A 27,650-nucleotide genomic window follows, 5' to 3' on the forward strand; every position below is an offset into this window, starting at 1 on the left:
AAATAACCACATATTTAAGGTACTACTTACATTTGTCTGCTAAACAGCTGTAACATAAGTACAGTAATAATGATTTAAATATATGTAATGAATACACATCAGAGGTCATCATGATAAAAATAAGAAATAATTGGTTAAGTATATAAGCAGAGAATATGCTAAATCCAGATAAAGTATGGAGGTAAAAGCATTCAATTTTCAAAATAATAGGCGCTAAAACTAACGTTTCATCTGTCGTAATCGGTCAAACTGAGTTTAGGAAAATGTTGCGTATCACGTAGATGTCAATGATTTTTGAGCATTATCTTTGGATAATAAATTATTTTTCTTTAAGCCTTAAATCCTGTGCTGAATACAGTAATGTAGGTCGGGATTGACAAAAAATCTCATTTTTATCCAATAAACTTCTTTTATCAGCAGACCTGGAGGCGGCCATTGTTGTCAGTCATAGGATGTTTTGGGTGACTTTCCCACCTGAGACACCACGCTGAGCTGATACTTTAAGGCAATGCTAATGAAGTCCCTCCCTCCATAGACTTTCATTAGAGAGAGAGTCTGGCTCGGTAAATAAGGCTTATTTCTCACAGGCAATATGATAAGGAGTCCGGGTGTTTGTTTAGTAGATTGGGCCCAGATAAGAGCACTAGAATACATACAAATGGCTAATATGCAGCAGCCAGGAAATAATGTATTATTTGAAAATTAAAATTGTCCTGTTTTAAAAAAGAAACAATAAACAGTTTAAAAAATGATTGTATTGTAATACTTGTGATATATAAATAGTGGGACTTTAAAGATTTGTGAGATTGGGGATTAGGTAAATGGTTCACTAAATTCATTAAACCTAGGGACAAATATGAAATGATGTTTTGGTGTGATTGCATCAGACTTTCATTGACTTCATTTTCCTTCATTGCTTGTAAATGATAACTTTTGAACTGTATTATGGGGATTAATCATATAGACGATCCCAATATTTTTTAGGGGTTTCGTTGCTGCAAGACAGCTAGAACATATTTTTTATGGTAATGTCATCTTAGATATCTAGAAATATACAAACATGATGTGACTGTCCATGGTGCTGAATGGGGTGATCTACCCATTGCATAGGTCTACAAAACGTCTTATTAGCCCATAGGGAAAAGGCTGAATATGTTGTTCTTCTAGGAGAAACACCATTCAGGTTTGGGGGAAAAAGCTAAGGAAGGCTTATTGTTAGAAGATTCCGAAGTGAAACAGCAGATGAGACGGATACAGTTATAACTTCCAACTTGTTCAGAGACAAGGACAGTTTTGACAGAGTAATATTGTATCCTGCAGTTTTATGTAAAAAATTAATTTAATGAAAGAATAAGATGACACATCTGTAAAGGTTTATTGGCTTAGCATGAGACTGGCTTTAACATTTGGCTTTCACTTACCATGTTACGAAGCATACGGTGGACCACATTAAACAACCGAGGGGGGTAAATTGTAAATATTGAGTTCATCTAAAAACAGTGTGTTAGACTTGGAAACTAACTTCTAGATTTGATCATTCTAAAATAATAGACTGGGCTTCTGGGAGGTCTGTTAGTGGGCAAAATAGCTACATTGAAACATATAATATGAACATATAAGCACATAGGGATAGCCTAATGCTTACTTTGAACTTATACCCTATTTAATGGCTATATGCTGCCTGCAATTATATTTCCAGTGAATTTTGGAGGTATCTAGAGGCACACAGAAAGTGATTTGGGTCCCTAGCGCTACATGTATTTATAAGAGATGTGTAGCACCTGGGACCCAATTTACTAGTGATTTCACTAGTACTTTGTACAGTTATTATAGTGAATGCCACCTAAAAAGGACAATGTTATTCACATATCTTTTGGAGATGATGTGGTAATGTGGTTAAAGAAGGTTCGTGTGTAAGCAGGTTAAACGGCAAAGGGTAAAGTAAAGAACTGAGATAACATTCCCGATGAAATGAAAAGTAGGGACATATGCCAACGAAACGTCAGGTGGAAATATCCTACTCATTTCAACACTCGGTTTTCTGGATCCGTCGTCAGGCAAAATAAACAACACAACGTAGCGACATCTGAGAGTGCGGTCTAATGCGTTCCCTGGAGGGTTCTGCCGGAATCGAAAGGCTGTGAAAGCTCTCTTTAATGTAACCTTTTACTGACCTTCCAAACTTCTATACACCAGCATGTCTCTAAGCCCCCATATCACATGTGTGCCAGCACTGGCAGGAGCGTTCTGATTTGTGTCATGTGTCAATATGTTCTGGAATGGCTTTCACTCATCCCGCATCTCTAATTGCCATGTCTACAGAGCATTTGATTTAAAAGGACACAGACATGCCATCAATCCACTGCCAGTGGTGTATTCTGTTTTAGGATGACTAGGCCTGGGGCAGCGGGTCCAAAGGGGTGACAGGCCCCGTGCAGGGTATATTGCTCTACTGTCCAACTGGCCCTCTAGGTTGTAAGCTCCTTTGTCCAAGGCCCTTCTCAACTCTTGTTTCTGTAAGTTAAATTGTTATGTCATATACTACTTGTTATGTCCTGTCTAGCCATTGCACAGCGCTATGGAATAAGATGGTGCCATATAAAACAATAAACAATAATAATCCTAGGGACACTGCTGATCAGAGATCTTCCTTGTCTCAGGCCCATTCACATTATGGCGGTGCTTGTCTAGCCGGCACATATTCAGTAGGGTCTCTTCGCTGGAAGTAGGCCCTGGGGCCACTGGCCTGACTCAGGTCTAATGCGGCGACAACTTAAATACACCACCTCCCATAGCATCCCCACCATCTACCAACTTGATTGTAAGGGGGGGTACATTTTCACTTGAAATACGTGCATATTTACAAAAATGAGTTTAATACAGAACCTTTAGAAAAAAAAATAAAAAAGAATAACATGGAATTTAGTTATGTCTGTTGTGGTAGTGATAGTAGTAATAATAATTATAATAATATAAGTAATAATAGTTTTATAGAATGTTATAGAATACAAGCAATATACTAATAATGCATTGTATCTAATATATATTATATATGTGCGTTATAATAAATATGTGTTCTAATAGTATTTTTTAGAATGCATAATTTTAAAAAATAAAACAATATAGTATTTTATAGAAATATATTGAGCACATAGAAGGAAAAAAATGGTGTCATAAAAACTGGAGAATGCGGGCATCGATCCCGCTACCTCTCGCATGCTAAGCGAGCGCTCTACCATTTGAGCTAATTCCCCACATGATGGGTCACGCCTCAGATTCTGGATTGAGCTTGCCTCCGCACGTCATACAATATTCGTCACCATATTAAACACACGCCACTGCTCCAAGAGGCACAGATTATATCCACTAATAAGAAAGCGTCTTAAAATACCTTTTTCGTCTACTTGTAGAACGCATAGAATTCTAATAAATTGCATTTTAAATGTATACGAATGCGGCGTCATTTGTTCCATGGTGATTCCGCATTCACAACATCACGGTTTTACAACGCAGGATAATTAAGCAACAGGGCACCAACCATCCCCCCTTACTTCTGCCCCGAAACAGCGTACCAATATCCCGCCTTCCGTACTCGGGTACTGGTGGGAAAATAGAGTCCACGTCTGAGAACTATTGGTGCAGAAGGTGAAATAGTGCTCAACGATTGGGCTAGTTCGGTGTCGATCTAAATGACGTAAGGTTGTTGCTATGGCCTTGGAGGCTGAAGCTGCTCCGACCATAACGGGCTATTGGCAGGGTTGAAAGTTTGACTCCGTGGCCGTTCCACCAATCACAGCGCCGGCATATTCGCGAGACAAACCAAGTGATTGACAAGCTAAAAATCCAATCTGCGACCTCAGCAATTGTGCAGTCGGGCGGGAACTACCGAAAGACACCTCTCTCGGCCATTCCCTGTAGCGCTCGATAAGTCTTGGGCGGGACATTGAAAATGATTGGCTGCGTGCTTCTCCTGAAGGAGAAGGGGAGTGTTTGGAAGAGTTGATATGTCCACCATCTTGAAAACTCGCCTATAGTGCTGAGCAATTTTCCCGCCTGACTGGATTAGGTTGTTTATTCACTTCAGGTATTGATTCGCTTTGGCTTTTCTATTCCGTGTTATACGTGTTCTGAAAGTCTGGGCCTTTCGCGTGAAGGCTTCGCGGTGACCGGTTAACTTGTCCTCCGAGGGGGCGCAGGACTCCTCCATTCCATAGTAGTGCTGTACATGGAAGGAAAGAAAGGGAGGGGAGTGCTTCCTCTATAACGCAACTACTGAACGCTGGCCATTCCATATCGGGCACTCGCTTATCCCGAGCGGAGTGAGGGTGGTAAGGCTCCTGTCAGATGTGGTGTTATACTCTGTCAGTGTGCGTGGTGTACAACACCGTGTACACTCAGCGGCTGCACAGTAAACAATCAGCTCCCCGAGTGCTCCTGTCTAAATTTTCTGTGTCACCGCTGGTGGGGTGAGGAGGGGGGGTGGTATTAGTAGGCCTCACCCCTCTGTGAAGGTAACAGGTCACACTATGTTTTTGGGCCCTGCTGACGTCACTGGTGCCTTGTTTGAAGTTTTATGGCATGTTTTGGGAGTGGGCTGGATAACTTCAGCTTTCTGTGACTTTGCTACAATGTCTGCTGGAGGCTGGATCAGACATTTGTAAAATATACAGGCCAGTTATTTATTATATTTATTAATCTACAACTTTGTTTTCCTCTGGAAGTAGCAACAAAAGAATGAAATGTATCTTATTATAAAATCTGGGATCCGTGGCTCCTGGGACTTGTGGGTTACTTATTGGTCTGATTGCTTAATTGTAATGACATGTTTACCTAACGTTTTTTGGTACAGTAATATATAGTGTTTAGTATTGCCCTTTGTATAGTATGCGTGCTGTTTTTAAAACCCCTTTTTCCCTTTTCTTTCTACATGTATGCCTTATTTTTCTACACATAATACATACTCGCTTCTTCTTGCCCTTCTCTTGGGCTGAATGAATGGCCGTTGGGGTGTTTCTTCTTGGAGGAAAGGCTTTCTTGGCGCTGGCGGCTTTTTCGATACTGTGGACATGGCCACCTTGGCAGGTTCTGCAGGAGAAAGTCACGGTGCTTTGCTGTTCGAAATGAAAAGTTGTTGCGGACGTGCGATGTTTGGCTTTTGCAAAATTCCCGGTTCAGTGAATAAACCGCTGCCTGGGGTGGCCCGGCCCGGAACCAAGACCTGTTATGTAATACGTACTGGTGATGGCCGTTGGATGCGTGCTGCGCTCTGCTGATTGTATAGGTGAAGTTTATTGATGTGCTGGTATAACTTAAATTGGAATCCTCTAACTGAAACCCATTCTATTTGCTGCTGTTGGGGTACATGAGAAAGCATAAGGAAGTGCTACGGACTCTGCCGGCGCGCGATGAATGTAATAAGTGCACCGATGTGGCATTTAAGCTGCAGGTGGTGGCTCGTTAACACGGGCAATCTGGTGTGATTTTACTGTAAATGATCTTTTTTGTCTTACAGAGCCTTACAGTCTCCCAATAAACATTCATCAACCAAGTGCATATTAAATGGTGTAAAAGTGAATTGTCTTCCATTTAATATTCTCTATTGCTTGCTGGCTTGAATTTATCAAAGTACCTTACTAGGCCCTGGCACAACATTGCTCTCTGTGGTTAAAACACTGCAATTCACGTGCTACAAAAGGACAAATTTTACTACGCTGGATGTATGAATTTCAAGCCACCCTTTGATCCTGTTTCGATACTTTTAAAACGTGGTGTCATGGTGACCCGACATCTTGGGTTTGATGGGTGCGTATGTGTCAACATTTACTGTCTGTAGTTTATGGACACTTCTAATGTTGATACCGTACCTGTGCTACCGTGTGTTGATCAGTGAAGACGGTTGGCCCAATATAAGGATTCCTTTACAACTAAATTCTTGGACTTGAGACCTACAAGTAGCAGTCATTGGTAGCCGTCATCTTGTTCTAGGTTTTTCTAGCAGACAACTGGAGTAGGTTTTTCTAAGTAACAAATGTTGTATTGACCTGAACACAGACCATGCGTGTCTGGTGACAGGGCCGGTACATATGAGAAAGGCGAGGTTAATAGTAGGCTAGTGTTGATGCCGGGACTGGGGGATACTGCCCTTTCTAGGCCTTATGTGACTATAGCTGGTTGCCATTTCAGAGGGTCGTTGGAGTCATTAGTGGAATGTGATACATTTTCATCAAGCCGATCAAAATCTGATACGTTTCATAAGCCTTTCAGGACCTTGGAGTTCTCTCGAGTCAATATGGCTTTAGCCACTTATGAAATGTCCACCTCAGCCCTGGTTTCGTGTTGAAATACACACTGCATTCCAGGTAGAATGTGCTCCGCTTCTCGGTATGGATTTCAGGGGTGTGCTAAATGTTTGTGTTCGTAAACAGGTGGCCGTTAAGAATATTCACAAGTTCCTGAAAGCCGCAGCCATAGTTCAATTGCTCCTGGTTTTGAAGTGAATCGCAATTGTAGTCCCTTCTAATTTTTCTTCCTATTAAAGAAATCATCTTTTTTTTTTCTTTTAGGAGGGAATCTGGCTATCCTGCTGTACCTGTGAAAGCTTTTTAAACATTTGATGTAGATCAGGATACCCTGTAATGGGCCAGAAGTTGCACAAGCTAAGATTTGTTTTATTTTCTTAACGTTTTAATCTCATTTTAAAGGTAAGTTAATTTTAGTAATCATATTTAAATGGCTAATTATTTGAGTTTTTTTTATTTTTTTTTTTTATTTTTTACGCAACAGACAAAGCAAATATCAAACTCTTCTGAGAAACAAAATGAAGCATTTTGTTTACAAGAACGTTGGCGCATAGGCAGGGTGTTAGCGGAAAGCCTCCAAAAAACAATGTGGAAAGGTCAATTAACAAATCGTAGGGTTCAAGACTGATTTTAACAAACAAAACCAAAAAACCTTCATATTTGTCTCAAATAAGAAAAAATGTCATACAGACACAATAAGCATTACATAATATCCAACTGTATGTCATTCTGACAATTCTACATGCCAAACAGGCCTCAAGGTGCTTATTTTAGGGTGAAACATGGTTAAAGACATGTACATTTTTTATGGGGCTGATCATGCCCTGCTTGCCATTGATTTATCAAACATACACGATTAATCTAAAACTCACTTGCCGATTATATTTTATACCTAAAATAAAGCATGCTGGACTAAAATGGTTTTGTAAGTGTTGCACTTCCCGTAAACGTGTTTTCTGGACATAAAATGCTTCATTTACATGTAATAGGCCCAGCTTGTTTGCTATATCAAGGTCTTCAGATCCTACCTAGTTCCTGGGTTCTGGGATCAGACCAGTTTAGCATTGATTATATCCCTAGGACTGACTGTGATGTGGTTCTTGGGATCTTGTAGAGCAAATGCTAGTATGTCACCTTTTGCTTAAAAATACCCACTGGGTGTGCTACTTTAATGAATACCTTTTCCCATTCTGTGCCAACGCGTGTAGAAACTATCTCCTGCAAATGTATGATATGAGGAATATCCAAAGCACATAGTTTATTTTTTCTTCTATAAAACTTCATAGTTATGTTAGGCCATTGATGTTCATCATTGCATCCTTCTGTAAGTTAAGTATTTTAACAGTGACTCATAGAGCTGTAATATTTTGGTGCACTAAGCTGGAATCTCATCTGAGTTTCTATAGTGGCACTTTTCACAATCTTGTTTTTCCTTATTCCAAGGGTCCCTGCTTTCTGTTGGATTTTGATGGACTAATCTAGTGCCTTCACCTGCCCCGTTGAATGAGAACCCCTTAATGTCATCTTGCCTCGGAGAAAAGCTCTGACATTTCACAGTAACATGTTTGCAGTAGTACGAGTCTTTTGTTTCTCAGCCTTTAATTTTATGTTTAACTCGTTAGCCAATAATGCCTTTTTTACAGTTTAATTAGACCAGTTTATTAAAACAGCACTATTTGGTGACTAAATGTGGGAGTTGGCACATGAAATGTTTGTTTCTCCGCTACTGGCATAACTACTATAAGACTGTTTCCAAAGGATTCTAATTCATTTTTAGCTGTACAACCCACCTAAAAAGGTAATATTCACCATTTGAAATGTAACTGGCAACACTAGAGTGCCTGTAAGCTACTGTCATGCTTAAGGACCTTTGGGAGATTTATATGTATTTTGTGTGTGTTCAGTAACATCCATGGAGCCACGTGAGCAAGTCAAATGAATAACTCTTTGATGATGCCTGCGCTGTTTTATAATCGCTAAAACCTTTTTTCTTTGAAGGTGCTATTCCACTTAGAAAATATGCTTAGGTTCAACATAAAAATAAAAGGTTTAATAACAAACAGCACAAATTTAAATTAAGATTTCTGATTGTTTTTTGTTTGTGATATGGCAAAAAACCTATCGCCACATGACATCTAAATTGTTCCTACAAAACAAAATCTGCATTTACATGATTAAACTAATTCTTGGGAGTGATTTCACCAGTACAGGGGATGTTTTTAATGTTGCTTACTAGGGATGCACCGAAATGAAAATTCTGGACCGAAATCGAAAATTCAGGATTCACTTGGCTGAAACCGAAAACGACCCCCCCACCACACACCTTTTATAAAATAAAAAACTTATTAAAAGTAACACACCAAAATTGGACAAAAATTCAGTAACATTAATATATATGATTAACAGCAATCACACTCCTATCATGCCCAAGCATACCCAGATTCCAGCATGTACTGGCTGACTTAGCATTATAGGTTTATGCTAAGTCATGCCCAGGTTCTGGCATGTACTGGTTGCCTGGGTATGATAGGAGTGTGATTGCTGTTAATCGTGTGTGTGATATTTATTTAATGACATTTATTAAGTCACACACCAAAATTGGACAGAAAAATCCAACAATATTAACAGCAATCACACTCCTATCATGCCCAGGCAGCCAGTACATGCTAGAACCTGGGCATGATAGGGGTGTGATTACAGGTTCCCTATGCCATGCTACCCCCCCCACACACACAGTTCCACATCTATGCTATCGCACACACTTCCACACTCATTCACAAACATTCATTTGCTTATTCAAACACTCATTCATTTCCTTTATCACACATACTTGCTCATACACGCTCCCCCACCCCCTTACCTAAACTGCAGATCTCTAACTTGCAGACTTCTGCAGGGGCCTGGCTCCTTCCCTCTGCAGGGGAAGAAGGAGGGCAGAGGAGTCATGTGACGTGCATTCATGTGACTCTGCCGGGTTACTGATTGTCCAGGCTAGTACACGAGACGCACAGGTAAGCAGCCTGGCCCCTGCAGATTATTATTTTCGGCAGTTTTTTTATTTCGACATTTTGTCGATAATGCCCTTTTCTTTCCGATATATTCCGGCCACCGATATATATCGGTGCGTCCCTATTGCTTACCTGCACTTGGTGGGACAGCACCTTTTTTAAATGGCAACATTTTCACTTGCTACATTTTCTGCAAGTTTAGCAACTAAACTATTGTCTTTGCTGCTTGCTTCAACTTGAGATGTTGATGATGAAGCAAACACTGTTCATGAACAAAAAAAATGGGCATGACTATTCCCTTTCAGCATTTGATTTTCTGATTCCTTCCCATTAAGTTTTCTACGTTCCCGTTTGGATCTTAATACTTGTAGCAAATGGCAAGGAAGTGAGTTAAGCACAGAAACATAATTGGATTTTGCCTTTATGTGCTGGCTGATTGCAGACGCACTTCCTAAACTTCTAATTCAAATGCTCGAGGGCCCAACTCTTACCAACATACTTGGAGGCAATTACAGGGGCTTCAAATACTCCTAGGCTTTATTACGAGGAACTGGGTCTTGTTAATTTTATTATTGCTGCAAATTTTGGTTAGTTTGTGTCTACGAACCCTTCCGAAATTATTTTTTGTGTGTGATCCATTTGGCATGAGTGTAAATGGCCTGATAAGCTTGTTGGTTCATCATCTACATTCAGTCTTTCAAATGCTGCTTTCTTTCTCTCATCAGCCAAGTATGTTTTGGAAGTTCGACCTGCATTCTTCATCTCACATAGACACCCTCCTGGAAAGAGATGAGGTAACCTTAAAGGAGCTGATGGATGAGGAGGATATTCTGCAGGAGTGCAAGGCTCAGAATCGTAAGCTAGTGGAATTTTTATTAAAAGCTGAATGTTTGGAAGACCTAGTGACTTTCATCACTGAGGAGCCACCGGAAGATATGGATGAGAAAATGCGTTACAAGTAAGATTATTCGAAATTCACTTTTATATGAAAACTATAGATTAACATAACTATATGTGCATTTTTTTAGCATACCTGGCTGTGAGGTTGGGCAAAGTAGATGTAAACTTTGATAGGAAAGAGAAGACTTCTGACAAGTGATCTGATTTAACTTTTCATTTCCACCCTTCTTGCTGCAGGTATCCCAACTTGTCTTGTGAGTTGCTAACATCTGATGTGTCACAGATAAATGATAGACTTGGCGAAGATGAGTCTTTACTCAAACGATTGTATGGATTCCTTTTAAATGATTCCCCGTTAAACCCTTTACTTGCAAGTTTCTTCAGCAAAGTGTTAAGTATTTTAATAAGCCGGAAACCAGAACAGGTATCTTTAACACGAAATCTATATGCAATGTCACTATTGACCTGACATTTTCTCTTTAAACAGTGTGCTAATTTGCGAATACACCAATTGTTTTGATCCAGGAGCCTCTAACTCCTTTAAAGTAATGCATTATCTAGCGTTCAACAGCAGTGTGTATGTGCCTCAGTGTCATTTATGACCCAAGACTGCTAGAACTTTGAACTTGTTTCTATGGCATTGATAAAAAGCACTGGTCTGTTTCCTAGCAGGGAAAGCTGACCTTTGCTGTGTCTGAAACATGTGTTTGTCTGCAGTCATAGCGATGTGGCTTGGAGCTGAGGAGACCAGCTAAATTTTGACTGCTTAATTAAAAGCAGCTATGCTGCAGTAGCATCCCCATTACATTATAAGAGTCCTTTGAAATCATACATGGGTTGACCGTATTGAACCAGATTGGGAGAAAGCACACTTTGATTTTTTAATTGTGTATGCCAGATTGATTGAATTGCTTGCTGTGTATTAGTATTTGTACACATGCACTGACAAACTTGGAAGCATGTGTTTCCAGTTCTCTACCCCTTTGACTTCTAGTCCAAGTAAGGCTCATTGTACCATCGATCCAGTTGCCTGGGGTGCAGAGCATTGGGACCAAGGGGCTTTGGAGAGAGTTTCTGATCGAGACACTTTAAGTACCATGCATTGTTGTAGTGTCTCAGGTGCATATGATAATGTTGCTTGATGATAAATATTTTAATCCTTTTTTGCAGATTGTCACATTTTTAAAGAAAAAAGATGATTTTGTCAATCTTATAGTTAAACACATAGGAACTTCTGCAATTATGGATTTGCTGCTACGACTTCTCACATGTATTGAGCCACCTCAACTCAGGCAAGATGTCCTTAATGTGAGTATTTCAATAAATGTTTTAGAATTTATATCCCTGTACCCTTGTCTGCTTATGATTCTTTGTAACATATCTAGAGCTGAAACAACGAATCGATAAAATCGATAATAATCGATAACGGAAATCATCGATAACGATTTCCGTTATCGATTAATCGAGTGATCAATTCGTTGTTGGAGCACTCGGCTCCTTTTACTTACCTCCGCGAGCGTTCCCCGCTTCTGCTACACGCTCTGCAGTCTCCGCCTTCTTTTAGCTACGTGACGGATGTGACGCGTTCCGGAGGTAAGTATTCTTCATGTCTATGTGCACGGATCGCACAGAGCCACTCGCACAGAGCGAATCGCTCTGTGCGAATGGAGCCACTCGCACAGAGCGAACCGCTCTGTGCGAATGGAGCCACTCGCACAGAGCGGTTCGCTCTGTGCGAGTGGCTCCATTCGCACAGAGCGGTTCGCTCTGTGCGAGTGGCTCCATTCGCACAGAGCGGTTCGCTCTGTGCGAGTGGCTCCATTCGCACAGAGCGGTTCGCTCTGTGCGAGTGGCTCCATTCGCACAGAGCGGTTCGCTCTGTGCGAGTGGCTCCATTCGCACAGAGCGGTTCGTGAGTGTGGGTGCAGGGCAGAGTGGGGGTGGGGGTGCAGGGCAGAGTGGGGGTGGGGGGTGCAGGGCAGGAGACTGGGTGCAGGGCAGAGTGGGGGTGGGGATGCAGGGTGTGAGTGTGGGTGCAGAGCAGAGTGGGAGACTGGGTGCAGGGCAGAGTGGGGGTGGGGATGCAGGGCAGGGTGTGAGTGTGGGTGCAGGGCAGAGTGGGTGCAGAGTGTGAGTGTGGGGGCAGGGCAGAATGTGGGGGCAGGGCTGGGTGCAGGGCAGAGTTAGAGACTGGGTGCAGGGGCACAGTGCAAAGTGCTGGGTGCAAAGTGCCAGTGCTGGGTGCAAAGTGCCAGGGCTGGGTGCAAAGTGCCAGGGCTGGGTGTAAAGTGCTGGGTGCAAAGTGCTGAATGCTGGGTGCAAAGTGCTGGATGCAAAGTGCCAGGGCTGGGTGCAAAGTGCTGGGTGCAAAGTGCTGGGTGCAAAGTGCCAGTGCTGGGTGCAAAGTGCTGGGTGCAAAGTGCTGGGTGCAAAGTGCTGGGTGCAAAGTGCTGGGTGCAAAGTGCTGGGTGCAAAGTGCTGGGTGCAAAGTGCAAAGTGCTGGGGCAAAGTTTCTTGAACAGTAATAGTCCACCTCTTTTCAGAATGTTTGGGGTTATTTTGTTTCATAGATATTGTGTTTGGGTTCTTGTACTTTGAAAATATTGTTTTTTATTACATCATAACAAAATAAGAATGTTAATGTAAATTTTAAGTTGTTTTTTAACATCCAGTTCATTAAATTCTTTTAAATAAACGAAAAATTTGCATATTGTTTTTTTTTATCCGATTAATCGATTAATCGAAAAAATAATCGGCCGATTAATCGATTATTAAAATAATCGTTAGTTGCAGCCCTAAACATATCATTCAACATGTTATGTGACAAAAACAGGATTACGGGTGAGAAAACAATTCCCCATATCCCACCACCATCAGAATCCATAACTTTAGTTGCCTCTGTGCAGTATAATGAAGGCAGACATTCCCCAGTGATATTACTTCTATGAACTCCATGACAGAGGTGTTTGAAGCCAGCTGCCTTTGGCCTGTGCAGATCTGTCATGTATTGCAGTAGCCATATTCCGCAAGTCGTCTTGTGTTGTCTTGTGCTTTGTATCATACTGAAATAAAAATATAGAAACAAAATAATTCATATTGCTAATTAGCTTTGCTTATGAGCTAACGTTTGCTATTTTGAAACATGTTCTTGTTTTTCAGTGGTTAAATGAAGAGAAGATAATTCAGAGACTTGTAGAAATTGTTCACCCCTCTCAGGATGAAGATGTATGTTAGGCTAAGTAACCCTTATGCTGCATGCTGTTTACAGACTTGATGTCTTGAATGCGAGGAATCTCATAAAATCTGCACTTGGCTAGTTTGCCAATCCTATCTGCCTACATATAGATTCAGACAGACTAGACAGAGGAATTTGTTCAGTGGTCGCTGTCAAAGCAAACTGGTAACACCAGTCGTTGAATAAAGAAGTTTAAGACTTCTGGCTATTGCCGGACATGCTGGAAGGCCATTGTGGGAGTTGTCGTTGCTTTAGGAAAGGAAACCTTTATCCGAAAGGGTCCCCGTTGCAAATCTTAGTTGTAAAGGTACTGGTCTTGCTGTTCGGTGACTCCCACACCTCGGCATGCCTAATAAAACACTTTGTGTGTCTTGCAACTATATATCAAAAAATTAAAATCTCTATTTATACTTCTTGTGGGTTCTAATTGTAACATTTTCTTTTGTTTTACCGTTCAGAGGCATTCAAATGCATCACAGTCCCTCTGTGAGATAATACGTCTGAGCAGAGATCAGATGCTACAGGTTCAGAACGGCTCTGAACCAGACCCACTTCTTGCCACTTTAGAAAAGTAAGTCTTATTGGGTGCTTTTTAGTGACAGAGTGATTGTTTTTGGCTGAACAATATACTTTACCTCGCTTGGTTAAGACTTCCCGGTTTTTAACTTCTTGATAATATAAGACCTGTATGAACGTGAGGTATCCTGTTGAGATTTTAGAAGGCTCCTCTAGAACTTAAGGACAGTTTTACAAAATGTATGGATGCCCTTTTACGCTTAATTGTGCATAATGTGGAAGTTTTTTCTATATCCATATTCAGACACAATCCGCTGGACAGTCACGTTTTAGTTGGACAGTAATACTGTTTCCTACGTTTGTGAAGAACTGTAAAACCTCAGGCTTATGGCCCTACGATTTAGGGTTTAGCACCAGTGAACTACTGTAAACATAACACTGCAAGTCCTGTAATTTTTTCCTGTTTTAATAAAATGCTTACTGAGTTAAATGTAATATAAAGATATTTCAGATTACACATGTTAAACCTGTGTTTATCATAACTTGCACATGTTAACTAATGGTCACACAATTATGCGGTCTTCATTCCTTAAATGATTTCTCCCAAATACCATTTTATTTAGAAAACTAGAGGGCTGGGTGTCTAGCCAGATTAATATATTTATACTTTGAGAGTTTCATAGTCAATGTTTAGCTGTTCTAACTTCGACAGGTCTCCGATTACACAGTCATGATACATTGTACTGCTTTCGGGTCCATAAAAACGGCTTTCTAAATAGTTAAGGTTTCCTTATACCTGCTTTATGCAAATATTATTGTGCCCTAAGCGTTCTTCCTCTGTTAATGACCTCTGGTTGTGATACAAACATGTTTTTTATTTTTTTTTATTTATTTCCCTTCCAGACAAGAAATCTTGGAGCAACTATTATCAAACATATTTTTGAAAGAGAAGAATGAATCTGCAATTGTCAGTGCAATCCAAATACTGCTTACTTTACTAGAAACAAGAAGACCGGCGTAAGTTTAAAAAAAGCCTGGCACACTTAGGCATCTTTGCTCACACATCCACATATTAACCCATGAAATTCTTATCTAGTGATCACATTGATTCATTTCCATGACCTGAAAGTAAGTCATTTACAGCTCCTGCAGCTTGTGAATGTACCTTTCTGTTCGTGGACGGTGCGTGTGTGTTATACAAAATTTAAAATTAAACAAGCACACATACAAATAGTCTTTTTCCGGATAAGGGAAAACTCATACCCACTGCTTTGCAGGGCATATATTAAAAGGGTTTTCTGTTGTGCGGTCCTCCAGTTCAAGTTTTGCATTCTCTTTGGCATAGTGGGATTTATGGACCATGATGCTGATCTATTCTGTGCGCTTTTTGTTACAGGTTTGAAGGACACATAGATCTTTGCCCGCCTGGCATGGGCCATTCTGCATTTTCCGTCAACAAAACTGTATTGACGGCCATCCAAGAAAAGCTTTCTAATTTCCACCAGCTTCTTTTGGATCATCCAAAGGTAATACTTTGATCTGTCTGCTGTTCTGTTGGGTTTCCAAGCTAACTCAGACAACGTCTTTCCACACATAAAAGGCTACTTACTTAACAATTTTTAAATGAATTAAATCTGAACAGGATTACTGTTATCCTAAAAGGATTATTACTACACATAGGGAAATTTGTATAAATTTGATTTTAAAGCAGACCTATTGGCTTTATAGCTGTCAAGTTTGATAAAAATTATAGACTCTGTATAAAATCATTTTTTAAACTGGATGAAACTGTTTCAAATCTTGTTTGAGAAAAGCCCCAACTTTTTTCCCCAAAAATTCCTTTTGATGATTCAGTGTTTCTGATTTTAGTTATTTGATGCCTTAAAAACACCTGCTACATAATTGAAAATTATACTGTGGTCCCACGCTCTCATGTTTTTCAGGCTGATGTTATGAAGACGACTTGGGGAGTACTAGACCCCCCTGTAGGAAATACACGACTAAATGTCATAAAGCTCATAGCAAGTCTGCTGCAGACAAACACACACAGCATTAACTTGGAGCTCATTGAATTGAACACTATAGGAGTTATTCTGGTAAGTAGTTTTTGGTTTGTTTTTGTTTGTTTTTTTGGCCACCGTTCTCATTTGCCAAGAGTGAGTGGAATATCTATGAATTTTTGTTTCTTTCCTTTTAACAGGATATGTTTTTCAAATATACATGGAATAATTTTCTACACACACAAGTGGAGATCTGCATTGCGTTGATTCTTGCTGGTCCTGGCGAGACAGTAGACCAAAGTGTTATAAGTGATCAGAGTGCAAGTGGAGACCATATCCTTTTAAAACATGTATGTATCTGGTGGTTTCTTGACTCCAACCGTGTAATACTTTTATATGCCATGCGATTGAGTTTTATCTGAAATAACTTTTTTTTTTTTTCTTGCATTTTAGCTCTTTTTAAAATGCCGCATAATAGATCGAATACTTGAAGCCTGGGCTATGAATGAAAAAACACAGTGAGTCTTCTGGTTGGCTTAATGTGGCAGTAGCCATGGAAGGATTTACATAGAAATTAAGTGGCAAACATGTATTTCTGTAGCATTACTACATTACCTATGCATATTATGTCAGGCACCTATTATAAAATTAATGTTTGGGATAAAGTGTGCCATTGATGATCATATTTATATTCTGCATAAGGGTAGCTTGTATAGTGATCAGGAATATTGTTTTATTTAAGTTGATTGTATGTGAAACGATCCATAATTGACATGAAACTGAGTCATTCACTTTATTCCTTATCTTTTAAGATGTATTGAAACACATTGAGGTTTCCTTATTCAACCAATGCTTAAGTTACCTATTGCTCCTTGTTTCTGTCAGATCTGAAGGAGGGCAGCGATATGGCTACATGGGGCACTTGACAAGAATTGCCAACTGCATTGCTCACAGTATTGAAAAGGGACCAAATAGTGCACTGGCGCATCAGTATATGAAAGGTTTGTGTTCTTTGTTACATTTTACCGTGGCTAAGCTCTTAGTTTATCGCATGTTGGCGAATGTTTGAGATAAGAATGGTCTTAAGTTTTCTCAGCGTGACGAGAATCTGGAGTACAAGTGTGTCTTAAAGTGTTTCTGAACAAGAAAAGATGAAGGTTGTAGAAGAGGTAATTAGTGCTAAAGAGTACAGTTATGGGAGTGTTTTATGCATCAAAAATAAACCATTGTGCAGGCCATTTTAAGAATATACTTTAAGTAGACATTTCTGCAGCTAGGTAAGCTTTGTTCCTCCTACTCAATATATCAATTGCACTATTCACTTTTTAACTTAGCAATTAACTATTCATTGCACGATTTGATATCTAATTGTTACTTTTTAACTGTGCTTGACTAAGTTCTTTTCCTCTTCATCTTGCAGAATTACCAAATGAAACTCAGGAAAGTTGGGAGGCATTCTGCGCAGGTTCCTTAGCAGAGACCAACAAGAGGAACACTGTAGATCTAGTAGGTTTTTTGAGGCATACCTGGTTTCTCCATACCTCCTATCTGCACTGAGTGTATGGTATCTGTTTTGATGTAGGCTTGCTTGTTGCAAATATGTTTTTAATATCTGTTAAGATTTTTTCAATTTTTTTTTTGGTAGAAATGATCTTCCAGCTTAATCTGGAAAATAAAATTTCACTTGGTGAAATGACAGACTTTTTTTGCTTCTTTTTCAACATCAGCTTTCTCATGTAAAGTGTGCATAGAGAGATTTATAGGTGTAGATATCGCTAGTGTAAGTGCCAGACGTTACACTTAATCCTCACACACACAATGCTATTTAACTGCCCCTTTCCTCCATGCACAGAACGCCATGCATCAGACCCTTGTCAGAGTGCAATTTCTTGGTCACGCTTGGTATGTAATACAAAAATCACATCATACAGCACTTTGCTTTTAGGCCTTGCCCAACATGATTAACAAGTCCCAAGGTGACAGTCGTGTGTGTGTACATACATACATGCATACATACTTACTTACTTACTTTTGATCATCCTTTTTGGTCAGTTGCGGCTTCTTTTTGACACCTTAGGTCGGGTATTATGAATGATACTTAAGTCAGCGATATGAAAACCCCAAGTTAACCATTGCACTCATCCCTGGATACTTTGGGGGATGTGTACCTCATTGATTTCTCCTGGCATTTATTTATTTTACACAAAATTCCTGCTTTAAATGTCCTACTGACCATCTCTGACATGCTCAGACATGGAGTTGGGCTGTCCACATGCCCCGGTGCATTCACACAGGCTGTTTGTACCTCTGGCAGAATGTAGTACTCTGAACAAGGTAGCCATGTCAGGAGAACATGGCATGATGGGAAAGGACTTTCTATCGGCCAGTTCCTTGGTGTTTTGTAAAGTACATTAGTAACCTGACCAGCAGAACATCTCTTGGCTTGTGTACCAGTTAGAAACTGGTATTTTAAACCTACAGCTGCTTAAATGGTTAGTTCACTTTCGCTGATAGCCCCACTATAGCGGCCCATATTTGTTCCGGATTTAATTAAGTGTTTGGTTCCGGAAAGCTGTGTTGCTTTTAATTACAAGCAGCAGTCTGTAAACTGCGACTTTCCCACGGCAGAGCCTCTTATAGAATGTCGGGGTTTCAATATATTAAAGCTTGACATATCTGGGTGACATATATGTGGCCGATTCAGTATGACAATATAGGGTATTTTCCACCTCCGTGTTAATAAGGGCCGTTTACCATTTGAAGGGTAGACTCCCTGCGTGTTACATCACCAGGAAAATTTAAATGTTTAATTTACTGCAAATATTTAAAATATTAAAGCCACACTTTTTAAATTTCAGCCCTAAACCTAGCAGCTGACTCTAAACGTGTGAATCGTATCTAGGTTTTCTTGATTCCCCTAGTGTGTTTTGGTGAACGTTTTTTCTATCCGGGAATAGTGGAGGCTGTGTTGGATGGCAGTGTAACAGATTTCCGCAGGGAACTCGTGTACCTTCATAATAGTAGATGTATTGAAGGACTTAAACCATATGTGAGTCCTTTTACTATCTGCCTGAAAACCCCTATCGTGGTCAGGAGAAACACCGTCTGCTAAAGATATGTCTGCATGTGAAGATAGTGATAAGTAGGCGAGTCAGCAGGCTTGCAAACCATATTGTAAAAGCAGATAAAGCACACGTTGAACTATAACTTTTTTGACTAACACTTTTAGTGGCACATCTTGTAATTTTTTTTTTGCCATAAATGCCAAATCAGACTGAAAACCGTTAATTCTATTGTGTGTGTAACTTTTTTTTTTTTTTTCTCCCCCTTCCCTTCCTTTAGGTAACAACTCGGCACATCCACTCCTCTAGTGATGATGACATAGAGTTTAAAGATCCTGGCTTTTCTCAAGATTCTTCTATTCAGCAGGTTAGCTATAAAGCCAACAGGGCTTACTTTTCTTTGGATGGTTTGGCGGTACTAAACGGTGTTAAGCATTTAATTGCGTTATTCTCACCTTGAGTCATGTCTGTGGATGGGAAGCAAAGTGGCTGCTCTCGTAGGACATGCCAGGAAAAAGAGGGGCTTCTGAATAGGAAATGTAAATCCTGTGGAATTAACTTGCCAAAGAAGGCCAGGGATCTGTTCTATTCAGATGGTATTTTAATACAAGACACACTTTATTTGGTATCCCCCTATTTCGTAGTTCTTGGCTGTTCATTACCTCTGCACTTAGCAGAAAATCGGTTTGTACTAAGGCTTTGGAGACTTTTTATTCGCATGAAATAAAGCCCTACTTTGTTAGTATTCTGTCTAAACCATATTGGAACAAGCATGAGTTAGACTTTCAGGTGAAGTTTAGAATAAATATTATACCACTGTCGTTGGTCCTGGGGTTGCCAGGCCTTTTCTGATTATCAGATGCAACAAATGACGTCCAATTTTATTGACCAGTTTGGCTTCAACGATGAGAAGTTTGCTGACCAGGATGATATCGGGAAGTAAGTATCTTTTATACTTTTTCTTCTCTAATACTGGTGTCTGCTGCTGGATCCCTAAACACTTCTAACCATAGTTTCTGCACTGATTCTAGGTTCTGATTACATCCTTGTTACTAATTTAACATTGGGTGATGGGCATCTTTCTCTACATCAAATTTTGTAGGACTTGCAATTTGAAAATGTAAAACAATCCGCTTTCTTCTCAGAGTTCTGCTGCAACCTTCGAGAATGTAAAATGAATAAAAAAAAAACAAATTCCGTGCTCAAATATTCCTGGCACATGTCAAGTGTCTGTTTCAAAGTCTTTTTCAGCGTAACATCCTTTCTCGGCAGTATGCATGCTTTTTTTGATTTAAGGGTCTGTTGACGTTACAACTTGCCCTCCTTTTTATACCTCAGCAGTTGACCAGCAAACTGGCTGCCAATTTACGGTGTAGATTTGTGTTGCCTTGGATTGTTCATTCCCTTTATTGCCTGCCATCTTCTCTCATTGTTTCAGTGTTGCTTTTGATCGGGTCTCGGACATTAACTTCTCAATTAACGCCAATGAGAGTGTGAGTATACATGTCTAGTTTTTCTTGAATTTGTCTTGTGACCTGAGATTGAGTTGCGTAAGTATATTTTTTGAATGGACTCTAAACAGTGTCTGGAGTAAAAAATTTACATAATTTATGTAAAGAGCAGTGCTGCCGTAGGGTATCCGTTTGTGGTGTACACGTGGACACTCTTTTTAACCCATGAAGGTGTTTATGGGATTCCGCTGTAATGGAGCCTTCCATACTATGCATTAAAGGGAAACTATAGATGGGTTTCCTTTGCATTTTTTCACTTTAGCACTTCCTTAGCAGGAGGCTGCTGCAAGAAACAATGGAAAGGAAGGGTGCAAAGGATAATTGCTTAACAGCACATGCAATTATCAGTTATCCCAAATAATGCCAATGTATGGCAGTGTTATACATGTATTTGTGAATGTGCGGAGTATGTATACAAGTGTGGAACTTTGTTAGGTTGGTACCCTTTATTGCCATAGGGTCATGTCAGAAGTCCTTTGCATTATCGGGTATCATTTAAAAATATTGTAAAACCTAATCCATGTGCCACAAGAGGAGGTTTTAGTTTTTTTTTTTGCCTGTTTTCTCTGTTGATCCTTGTAACTCATGATGTAGTACAAATCTTTGTTAATAGTTCTGTGAATTTCTAGCCAATACTGACAAGGCATTGCAGGGCAGACTATAGCTGTTCTGTTGTAGAGATTGTAAAACTGAGTAACATGTGCCTTGTTCTCACTTCAGTCTAGCATAACTCTGTTTGAAGAATGCTGCAAGGAAAGAATACCGCAGTTTGATGATGGTGGGTCTGACGAAGAAGACATCTGGGAAGAGAAAAACCTGGCCTTCACCCAAGAAACTCAAAGAAGGTCAAGGTGTGGAACCTTAACATCTCTTAAATATCGGGGCCTGCCATATTCCAGATGATGGGTACTAATTGATTGAAAGGATTTACTGCCAGACGCTTTCTGTGCTCGCTGCTCTTTGAGGAGTAAACTAAAATACTTCCTCCTGGTGTGGTTTTTTTTTCTCTCTAATTTTCTTCTTTTTTAAGAAGTTATGACAGTCTCTTTTCTTGTATGTCATGCCTGGCACAAACAGATTTAGTAACGCGCAACAGCACATGTAAATTACAAACGTCATTCTTGCACCAACACGAGAACTTCTAATGAAGGTTACCATAGATGGTTGTGATGGTTTTCACGCCTTTGCATAGTATCACAGCAAAAATATCAGTTCTACCTTGAACCGATCTCTGCTGTTTCTTCTCTTTGTGTTCTGCAAGCTGCTGCCTTATAGGTCTTTTGCTACAGTATTATGGAGGGTCTTGTTGCCCTATTACTGCACAGCTTGGTGAACTATGTTCATCTTCATGGTTTCCATCTGAAAAGGAGACCTCTGTGGCCCCACAAGCTTGTGACCTTCAATTTAAAGGGTCAACTCATAAAAAAAAGTGCATATGCTCCAAAAGAGAATAAATCTTCTCTTGGGCTACTTAAAAAATAAAGTGTATGCAAAATGTGTTGTGTCTAACCATTTTATAAATGTTTGTAACAGCTCAGGAAGCACAGACAGTGAAGAAAGCACAGACTCCGAAGAGGAGGATTCTACTAAACAGGGACTATTTGAATCGAGCACAGTAAACCAGGAAGACAAAATGGATGTTGATGCAAATGAAGGTAAAATTAATGCATCATCTGTTGGAGCCATTAAGAAATAAGGCTTCATTACTTACCTGATTTTGCTACTTTTTTTTATAAAGAATGTTCTGAGCCCAAACTGGTTCATTTGAAAGCCAATCAAGCTTAATGTTTCTGGAATAATTTGTGCTTTTGTCTACTTGTAAATTGCATTGTCTGAATTTCTGGGAGGGGCTGTATTTAAACCCCTCTCACCCAGCCCTCCCAAGATGTTGCCTCATTCTGCCAGAACCCCCCTCCCCTCCACTCCCTTTTATTCCTCTAAGGATGAGCCCTCTAAACAGGCTTGCCGTCTTGCCAGCTGTACCTAGGTTCATTGATGCCTAGTTTTTTTCCCCAATGCAACACCCTGATCTTTCTTCATTATGACATACTGTCTGATACTTCCTATTCTTAATCATTTTCTTACTTACACTGTTACCCATGCCTTAAGCCCCGACCACAATGAAGGCTTGTGTTTTAAAGGCTGCTTGTCTGTTCTCCTTTAGCAAGCAACTGGCCAACAAGTTTTGATATACCGATGGATACTGCACACGTGGCCACCTTGGATTCTGTGGGGTCTGATGTATGGAGCACAGAAGAAGCAATGCCAACAAAGGAAACTGGCTGGGCCTCTTTTTCAGACTTCGCTTCTATTGGGTAACTATTTAAACAAATGAAACATGACGTTCGCACACGTCTAAGTTGATGCCAGTACAATGAACTATAGTCCTGACGTGAACGCAGCATGTTTTGGGGGATTGTTCGTGAAACCTCAACACTCCTATTTCTCAGTGCTAGGTTAGTTAATATTTGAGTAGGATTAAGTTGGCAGGCCTGTCCTATATTCTGCATTTGCCCCTTTAGTTTACTGTCTATCTTGCAGATATTACCTGAAACATCTGTATCCATTTTACCAAATTGGAACAGTGTTCATCGCTGTTGATTGCCACGGTGTGCTTAGTTACTGACGCTTAATATTTTACGTCATGCTGATTTCCTCAATGGTCACACATCAATAATGTTCACTGACCCTAAAAATAGCAAAGCTACGTGTTTGTGTTAACACTTCCATAACATGTTAAAAATTCAGTTGCGCTTGAATGAGATCATATTATGGATTTTTTTTTTTGAGAATTTTGTGATTTTCTAATATAAGTTTCCCCTACTTTAGACAAAAAGACCCTACAAGAAGTAGCTCCCCAGTTGAAATGGAAACAAGCACAGAGCCTACGGATCCCTTGAGTGTCAACGCATCAGCACAAACTGAAAGTAAATGGTGTTCTCTCTGATATGTGTATATGTGTATTTCAAGGCTCGCTTATGTATTGGTTTGTCAGTTTTAGTAATGTGTCTGTTGTAAGAAACGCCATGTAAAATTCTGTTTAGGCGTACAGAGGCCCTTTATCACTCCCATCGCTCCTGTGTTCCAGTGGCCCGTTGTTCGCTGATCCAAGTTTGTTTAAAGGACCCATTGATCGTTGGGAAACCCCTTTTGCAATTATGTTACACAGCGGTTTTCATGGAAAAGAAGGACTTTCCTAGTTTTAAGCCCAAACTTTAGCACACGTGTGTTGGACTTTGTGCCTTGGGGGAATTTTTTCTCTGTGTTTGCCAAAATTCGTCCAACATTTTAGTTTTTGGAAATCCTGTTCTGGTTGCCATGGAAACAAAAAATAAACAAGTAGAAGAAGTTGAATTAGAAATTTGATCCTTTCTTCCATCCATTACATCATAGTTGGCTTAAGAGTTATGGTGTTAAGGATCGTAGTGGACTGATTAAATTATCTTAAATCAGTGATTTTAAAACGCAGGACTTGTATCTGACCTCAGTTTGTCACAACGTCCTTGGCAGTGTTATGACTCAAATTGATTCAAGTAACCTGCGCTTGTATTGAAAATCTGCCATTTCTGTGCTAGGAAAACTTTTAATACTTCCTGCTTTAAATGCAGACTTACAGCAGTGCTGACTGATGTGCTAAACTGTTACTATTTCTTTCCCTTAAATATACAAGTTACCGTGGCAATGGATGCTAGCTCTGATGGAGAAGAGGAAATAGAGAATTCAGATCAGATGACTGAAACTGTGATGAATGGCAGCATGAAGGAAACTCTCAGCCTTACTGTAGATGCCAAAACAGAGACTGCTGTTTTTAAAAGGTAATGCCGCGTATGAGAATCATGTGCAGCCCTTCCTTTCCTCAAGAGTACAAAAAACTTCATCTTATACTGGATACTTTCTAGAATGTTATAAAATAAAATACAAGGCTATGCGGGATCATGTAATTACAATAAGTTCACATTCTAAGGCGCCGCCATGCTGGCTTTTCTCTCAGGATGGGAACTACTTGCGAAGAGCTTCCATTTTTTGCGGGAGCTTTTTTGAGTCTCGAATGGAGTTAAGGAAATCAATCTTGTAGAATGCCGGTACAAATAAACTGTCCAGTGGCTTTCATATGCAGTCCTTCTTGTCTTTGTACCTTTTTAAAGGGACTATCACGTGTGACGTTTTTTTAAACTTGTGGATTTCTAAACATTTGTCCTAATTAACGAACGCTGTAGTTTGGTTGGAAAAACAAACCTTTGTTTTATGCCTGCTTCTCCTCCTTCTCCTTTCTTTCTTTTTGCACACTTGGCTTCAGAGTGTTGAAATCTTATTGGTATGTATCCACGTAAATGGATATTTCCACTACCTTTGCAGGCCATACATTCCCCTCTCTTCCTGAACGATCATGTTGCATTTGCGCATCTGTATTTTATGTTAAGACTGTTCTGGGACATCTTAATTTTGCAAAAACAACCTTTGCACTCCGTTTATTGTTCCTCATCTTTGGCCCATATCATTAATAGACCTTGCATGATTGCATTTTAAATCCTGTCATAACTTCAGTTCTGTCAAAAAGAATCATGGTTTCTTCTTTTTTTTTTTTTTTAATACAGCGAGGAAGGGAAACTGTCTACCTCTCATGATCCAGCTTGTAAATATGTTGAGAATTTTGATGCAGCTATGGAAAACTCACCTGTTATACAGCCCAACAGTAGCAGTCCGGAGCAGAGGTTTGTATGTTTTGTTTACCATCTATTGTCAATCTTTTCAGTTATTTTTGTTCCTACATTTTACACCCCTCAGCAGGTGCTGGTATATCCTTAAAAGCCGTGCCTTTAGGACGTACTGGTACGTCCAGACTGTTGCACCAGGAACATCTTGGTTAGTGTAGAGCCCAGATACTCCTTGCCATAAGGTCTAAAACCCTGAAAGCAAATGCTATGTGTAGGGCTGCAACTAACGATTATTTTCACAATCGATTAGATGACCGATTACATATTTCCTTTATCCAATTAATCCCCCCAAAAATATTTAATGAGCAAACTGGGTGTTAAAATCTGAGAAAAATGCATTTCTTTATATTTCCCAACCTGCCCCCCAGTTATGCACATCTGAGCACAGGCTTTCCACTCCAACCCCTAGATATGGGATACAAATCCCAGCGATGTGCCACTCTGCGATGCACGTGGACAAACCTCTGCTGCTGGCCAGCACTTTCGCTAGAGCTTCTATAACTGAGCGCCGGTGTGCCATCATGGAAGCCCCAGCAGCAGCGGAAGTTGTCTGCGTGCAGACATTCACTGGCTGCCAGAGAGGAGGATCCAGGTCCCCTGCAGCGCTGCGGGGGATCGGGATCTAAGTGTTATAGTCCGATCTCTATTTGAGGCTGGATTATAAAACATGGGGTATTTTTTCAGAAAAAGCCCTCATCTTATATTCCATAAAATCAATTCAACTAATCGAACAATTTTATCGATTAGTTGTTGCAGCCCTAGCTATGTGTAACGCTTAATGATTTCAGGGAGTTCCAACCTTACGTCCAGCATTTTGACTGCATCCTAATGCATTAACCAATCTTCATGTGCTTAATATTTCTAGGTCTCCCAAGCAAATCGTGCTAGACGGAGCTTCTGCAAACGGCCCTGTATGATGCGATACCCACTGCTAGTTCAAGACTACGAAAGTGACATCTTTTGGGTTTTTAAATGGTGTTACTTGAAGAGTTCAGCAAACACCCCGTCAATGCCAATTGCTGCTGCACTAACGTTGCAAGGCATCAGGACCAGCAGCATTATATTTTTTTATTTTATTTTCTTTTTAGACTTTAAGGTGTTGTACAGACTTCAGCCGTGTAAAAAAACAAAAACAAACAAAACAAAAAAAAATTGCACATCGACAAACAAGACTTTTTGTGTATGTTTATATTGTACTGTTCTTAAAATTGGTGCCCTGTGAAATAAGAACTCACCACTTCAGTAATAGTGATACTATGGTTCAGATGGTTGTAAAATAGTTTTTATAAATTGTATACACAAATCTAACGTATCTTGACAATTCATGTGACCAAAGTATTAACCAGTTCTCATACACCTTTTTATCTATATGAGGTTTGTGCCCCTCCCCCCATGCTGACGTGTCAGCTTTCATGAACTTATGTGTTGCATACTCACAATAACAATTAACCCCCTTTTAGCTAAATTACCCCCCCACCCCCAAAAAAATGGAAAAGTATACCTGTTAGTGTTTAATCATTTCAAAAGTTTAATTAGGATTTTTCCCCCTGATTCTTCCAGAACAAATGTCTGTTAGTAGAGATTTAAGATATTTATTGATGCAGCGCTGGCGATAGTTATTGTAAAGCCATAGATTCTGTCTTGTTTTATGCGCGTAATAAGTGAGCAACCAGAGTATCGAAACTTATGGCTCCTCGGCCATTTTCACCTGTCCATTTGTACCTTTCATTTAATTTTTAATTACCGCACAGTTGCGTGTGCAATCTCTTCACTTTTTTGTGTGTGCGAGTCAGTTGTTCCAGCTCTGATCTGACATGTTTTTCATATACAAAGCTCTAAACCAGAGTTGTGTGTATACAAATGATATATATATTTTTTTCCCTTAACTGGTTTGTACATAGGTAGAGATTATGGACGTTGATTCTATGTAATTTATAAGGTTTCTATACTTAAATCTCCAGTCTGCCTTCTTGATGCAGGAAAAAAAGCAATGTTTTGCCACAGCCCGGTACAAAGCTAGTATCCACCTCTTGCACATGTTTTGTTTTTTGTTTTTTTTGTAGGTTTAAATCCTGTTTTAGTTCCTAAATAGGTTGTTTGTTGTGAGATCTCTTCCCTGACCGATATTTAAGAAAACAAAGAAAGCTGAACAGTGGCCAACAATATTAGAAGTAGTTTCCCATGCAACGTGCCTAAGCATAACATTGCATAGTACAATAAAAATGAAAACTATGCTCCTTGCTTCATATTTTACTTTTAGAATATACCCTTTTTCTATGTAGTTTTAACTCTTCATTTGTGTGAGTGTGTGCACGCGATTGAATGGATGTGTATGTATATTTTCTCTTAAAGGTGCACTCCAACAGTAACATGAAGGTGTCGGCATTATTCTGTTCATTTGTTT

The 27,650-nt window shown here is 39.8% G+C and overlaps 1 protein-coding gene and 1 non-coding gene across 8 annotated transcripts; one reads left to right on the forward strand and one right to left on the reverse strand.

The window, feature by feature from the left end:
• Positions 1-3,181: 3,181 nt before the first annotated feature.
• On the reverse strand, positions 3,182-3,254 carry TRNAA-AGC (transfer RNA alanine (anticodon AGC)). The gene has a single exon. It is a non-coding gene; the product is annotated as a tRNA-Ala (tRNA).
• A 486-nt stretch (positions 3,255-3,740) lies between these two features.
• Positions 3,741-27,480, forward strand: PPP6R3 (protein phosphatase 6 regulatory subunit 3). 7 transcript variants are annotated; one of them, XM_053449486.1, is made up of 27 exons: positions 3,741-4,084; positions 6,564-6,701; positions 7,743-7,872; positions 10,033-10,265; positions 10,445-10,631; positions 11,378-11,515; positions 13,367-13,432; positions 13,901-14,013; positions 14,862-14,975; positions 15,355-15,484; positions 15,902-16,054; positions 16,159-16,308; positions 16,412-16,476; positions 16,844-16,959; positions 17,379-17,464; positions 19,301-19,387; positions 19,862-19,959; positions 20,459-20,513; positions 21,252-21,382; positions 22,065-22,186; positions 22,696-22,846; positions 23,361-23,458; positions 24,202-24,346; positions 24,829-24,846; positions 25,127-25,243; positions 26,112-26,620; positions 26,654-27,480. In XM_053449486.1, the coding sequence occupies exons 3-26, from the start codon at positions 7,861-7,863 to the stop codon at positions 26,161-26,163; spliced, it is 2,637 nt and encodes an 878-aa protein (XP_053305461.1). In that variant the 5' UTR covers positions 3,741-4,084; positions 6,564-6,701; positions 7,743-7,860; the 3' UTR covers positions 26,164-26,620; positions 26,654-27,480. The 7 variants fall into 7 exon arrangements, with proteins under 7 accessions (XP_053305461.1, XP_053305463.1, XP_053305464.1 ...); XM_053449488.1 differs by having other exon boundaries at positions 19,880-19,959; XM_053449491.1 differs by having other exon boundaries at positions 3,742-4,084; positions 19,913-19,959.
• Positions 27,481-27,650: the final 170 nt, after the last annotated feature.

This window comes from Spea bombifrons, chromosome 10 (genome assembly GCF_027358695.1).
Source record: "Spea bombifrons isolate aSpeBom1 chromosome 10, aSpeBom1.2.pri, whole genome shotgun sequence".
NCBI lineage: Eukaryota > Metazoa > Chordata > Amphibia > Anura > Pelobatidae > Spea > Spea bombifrons.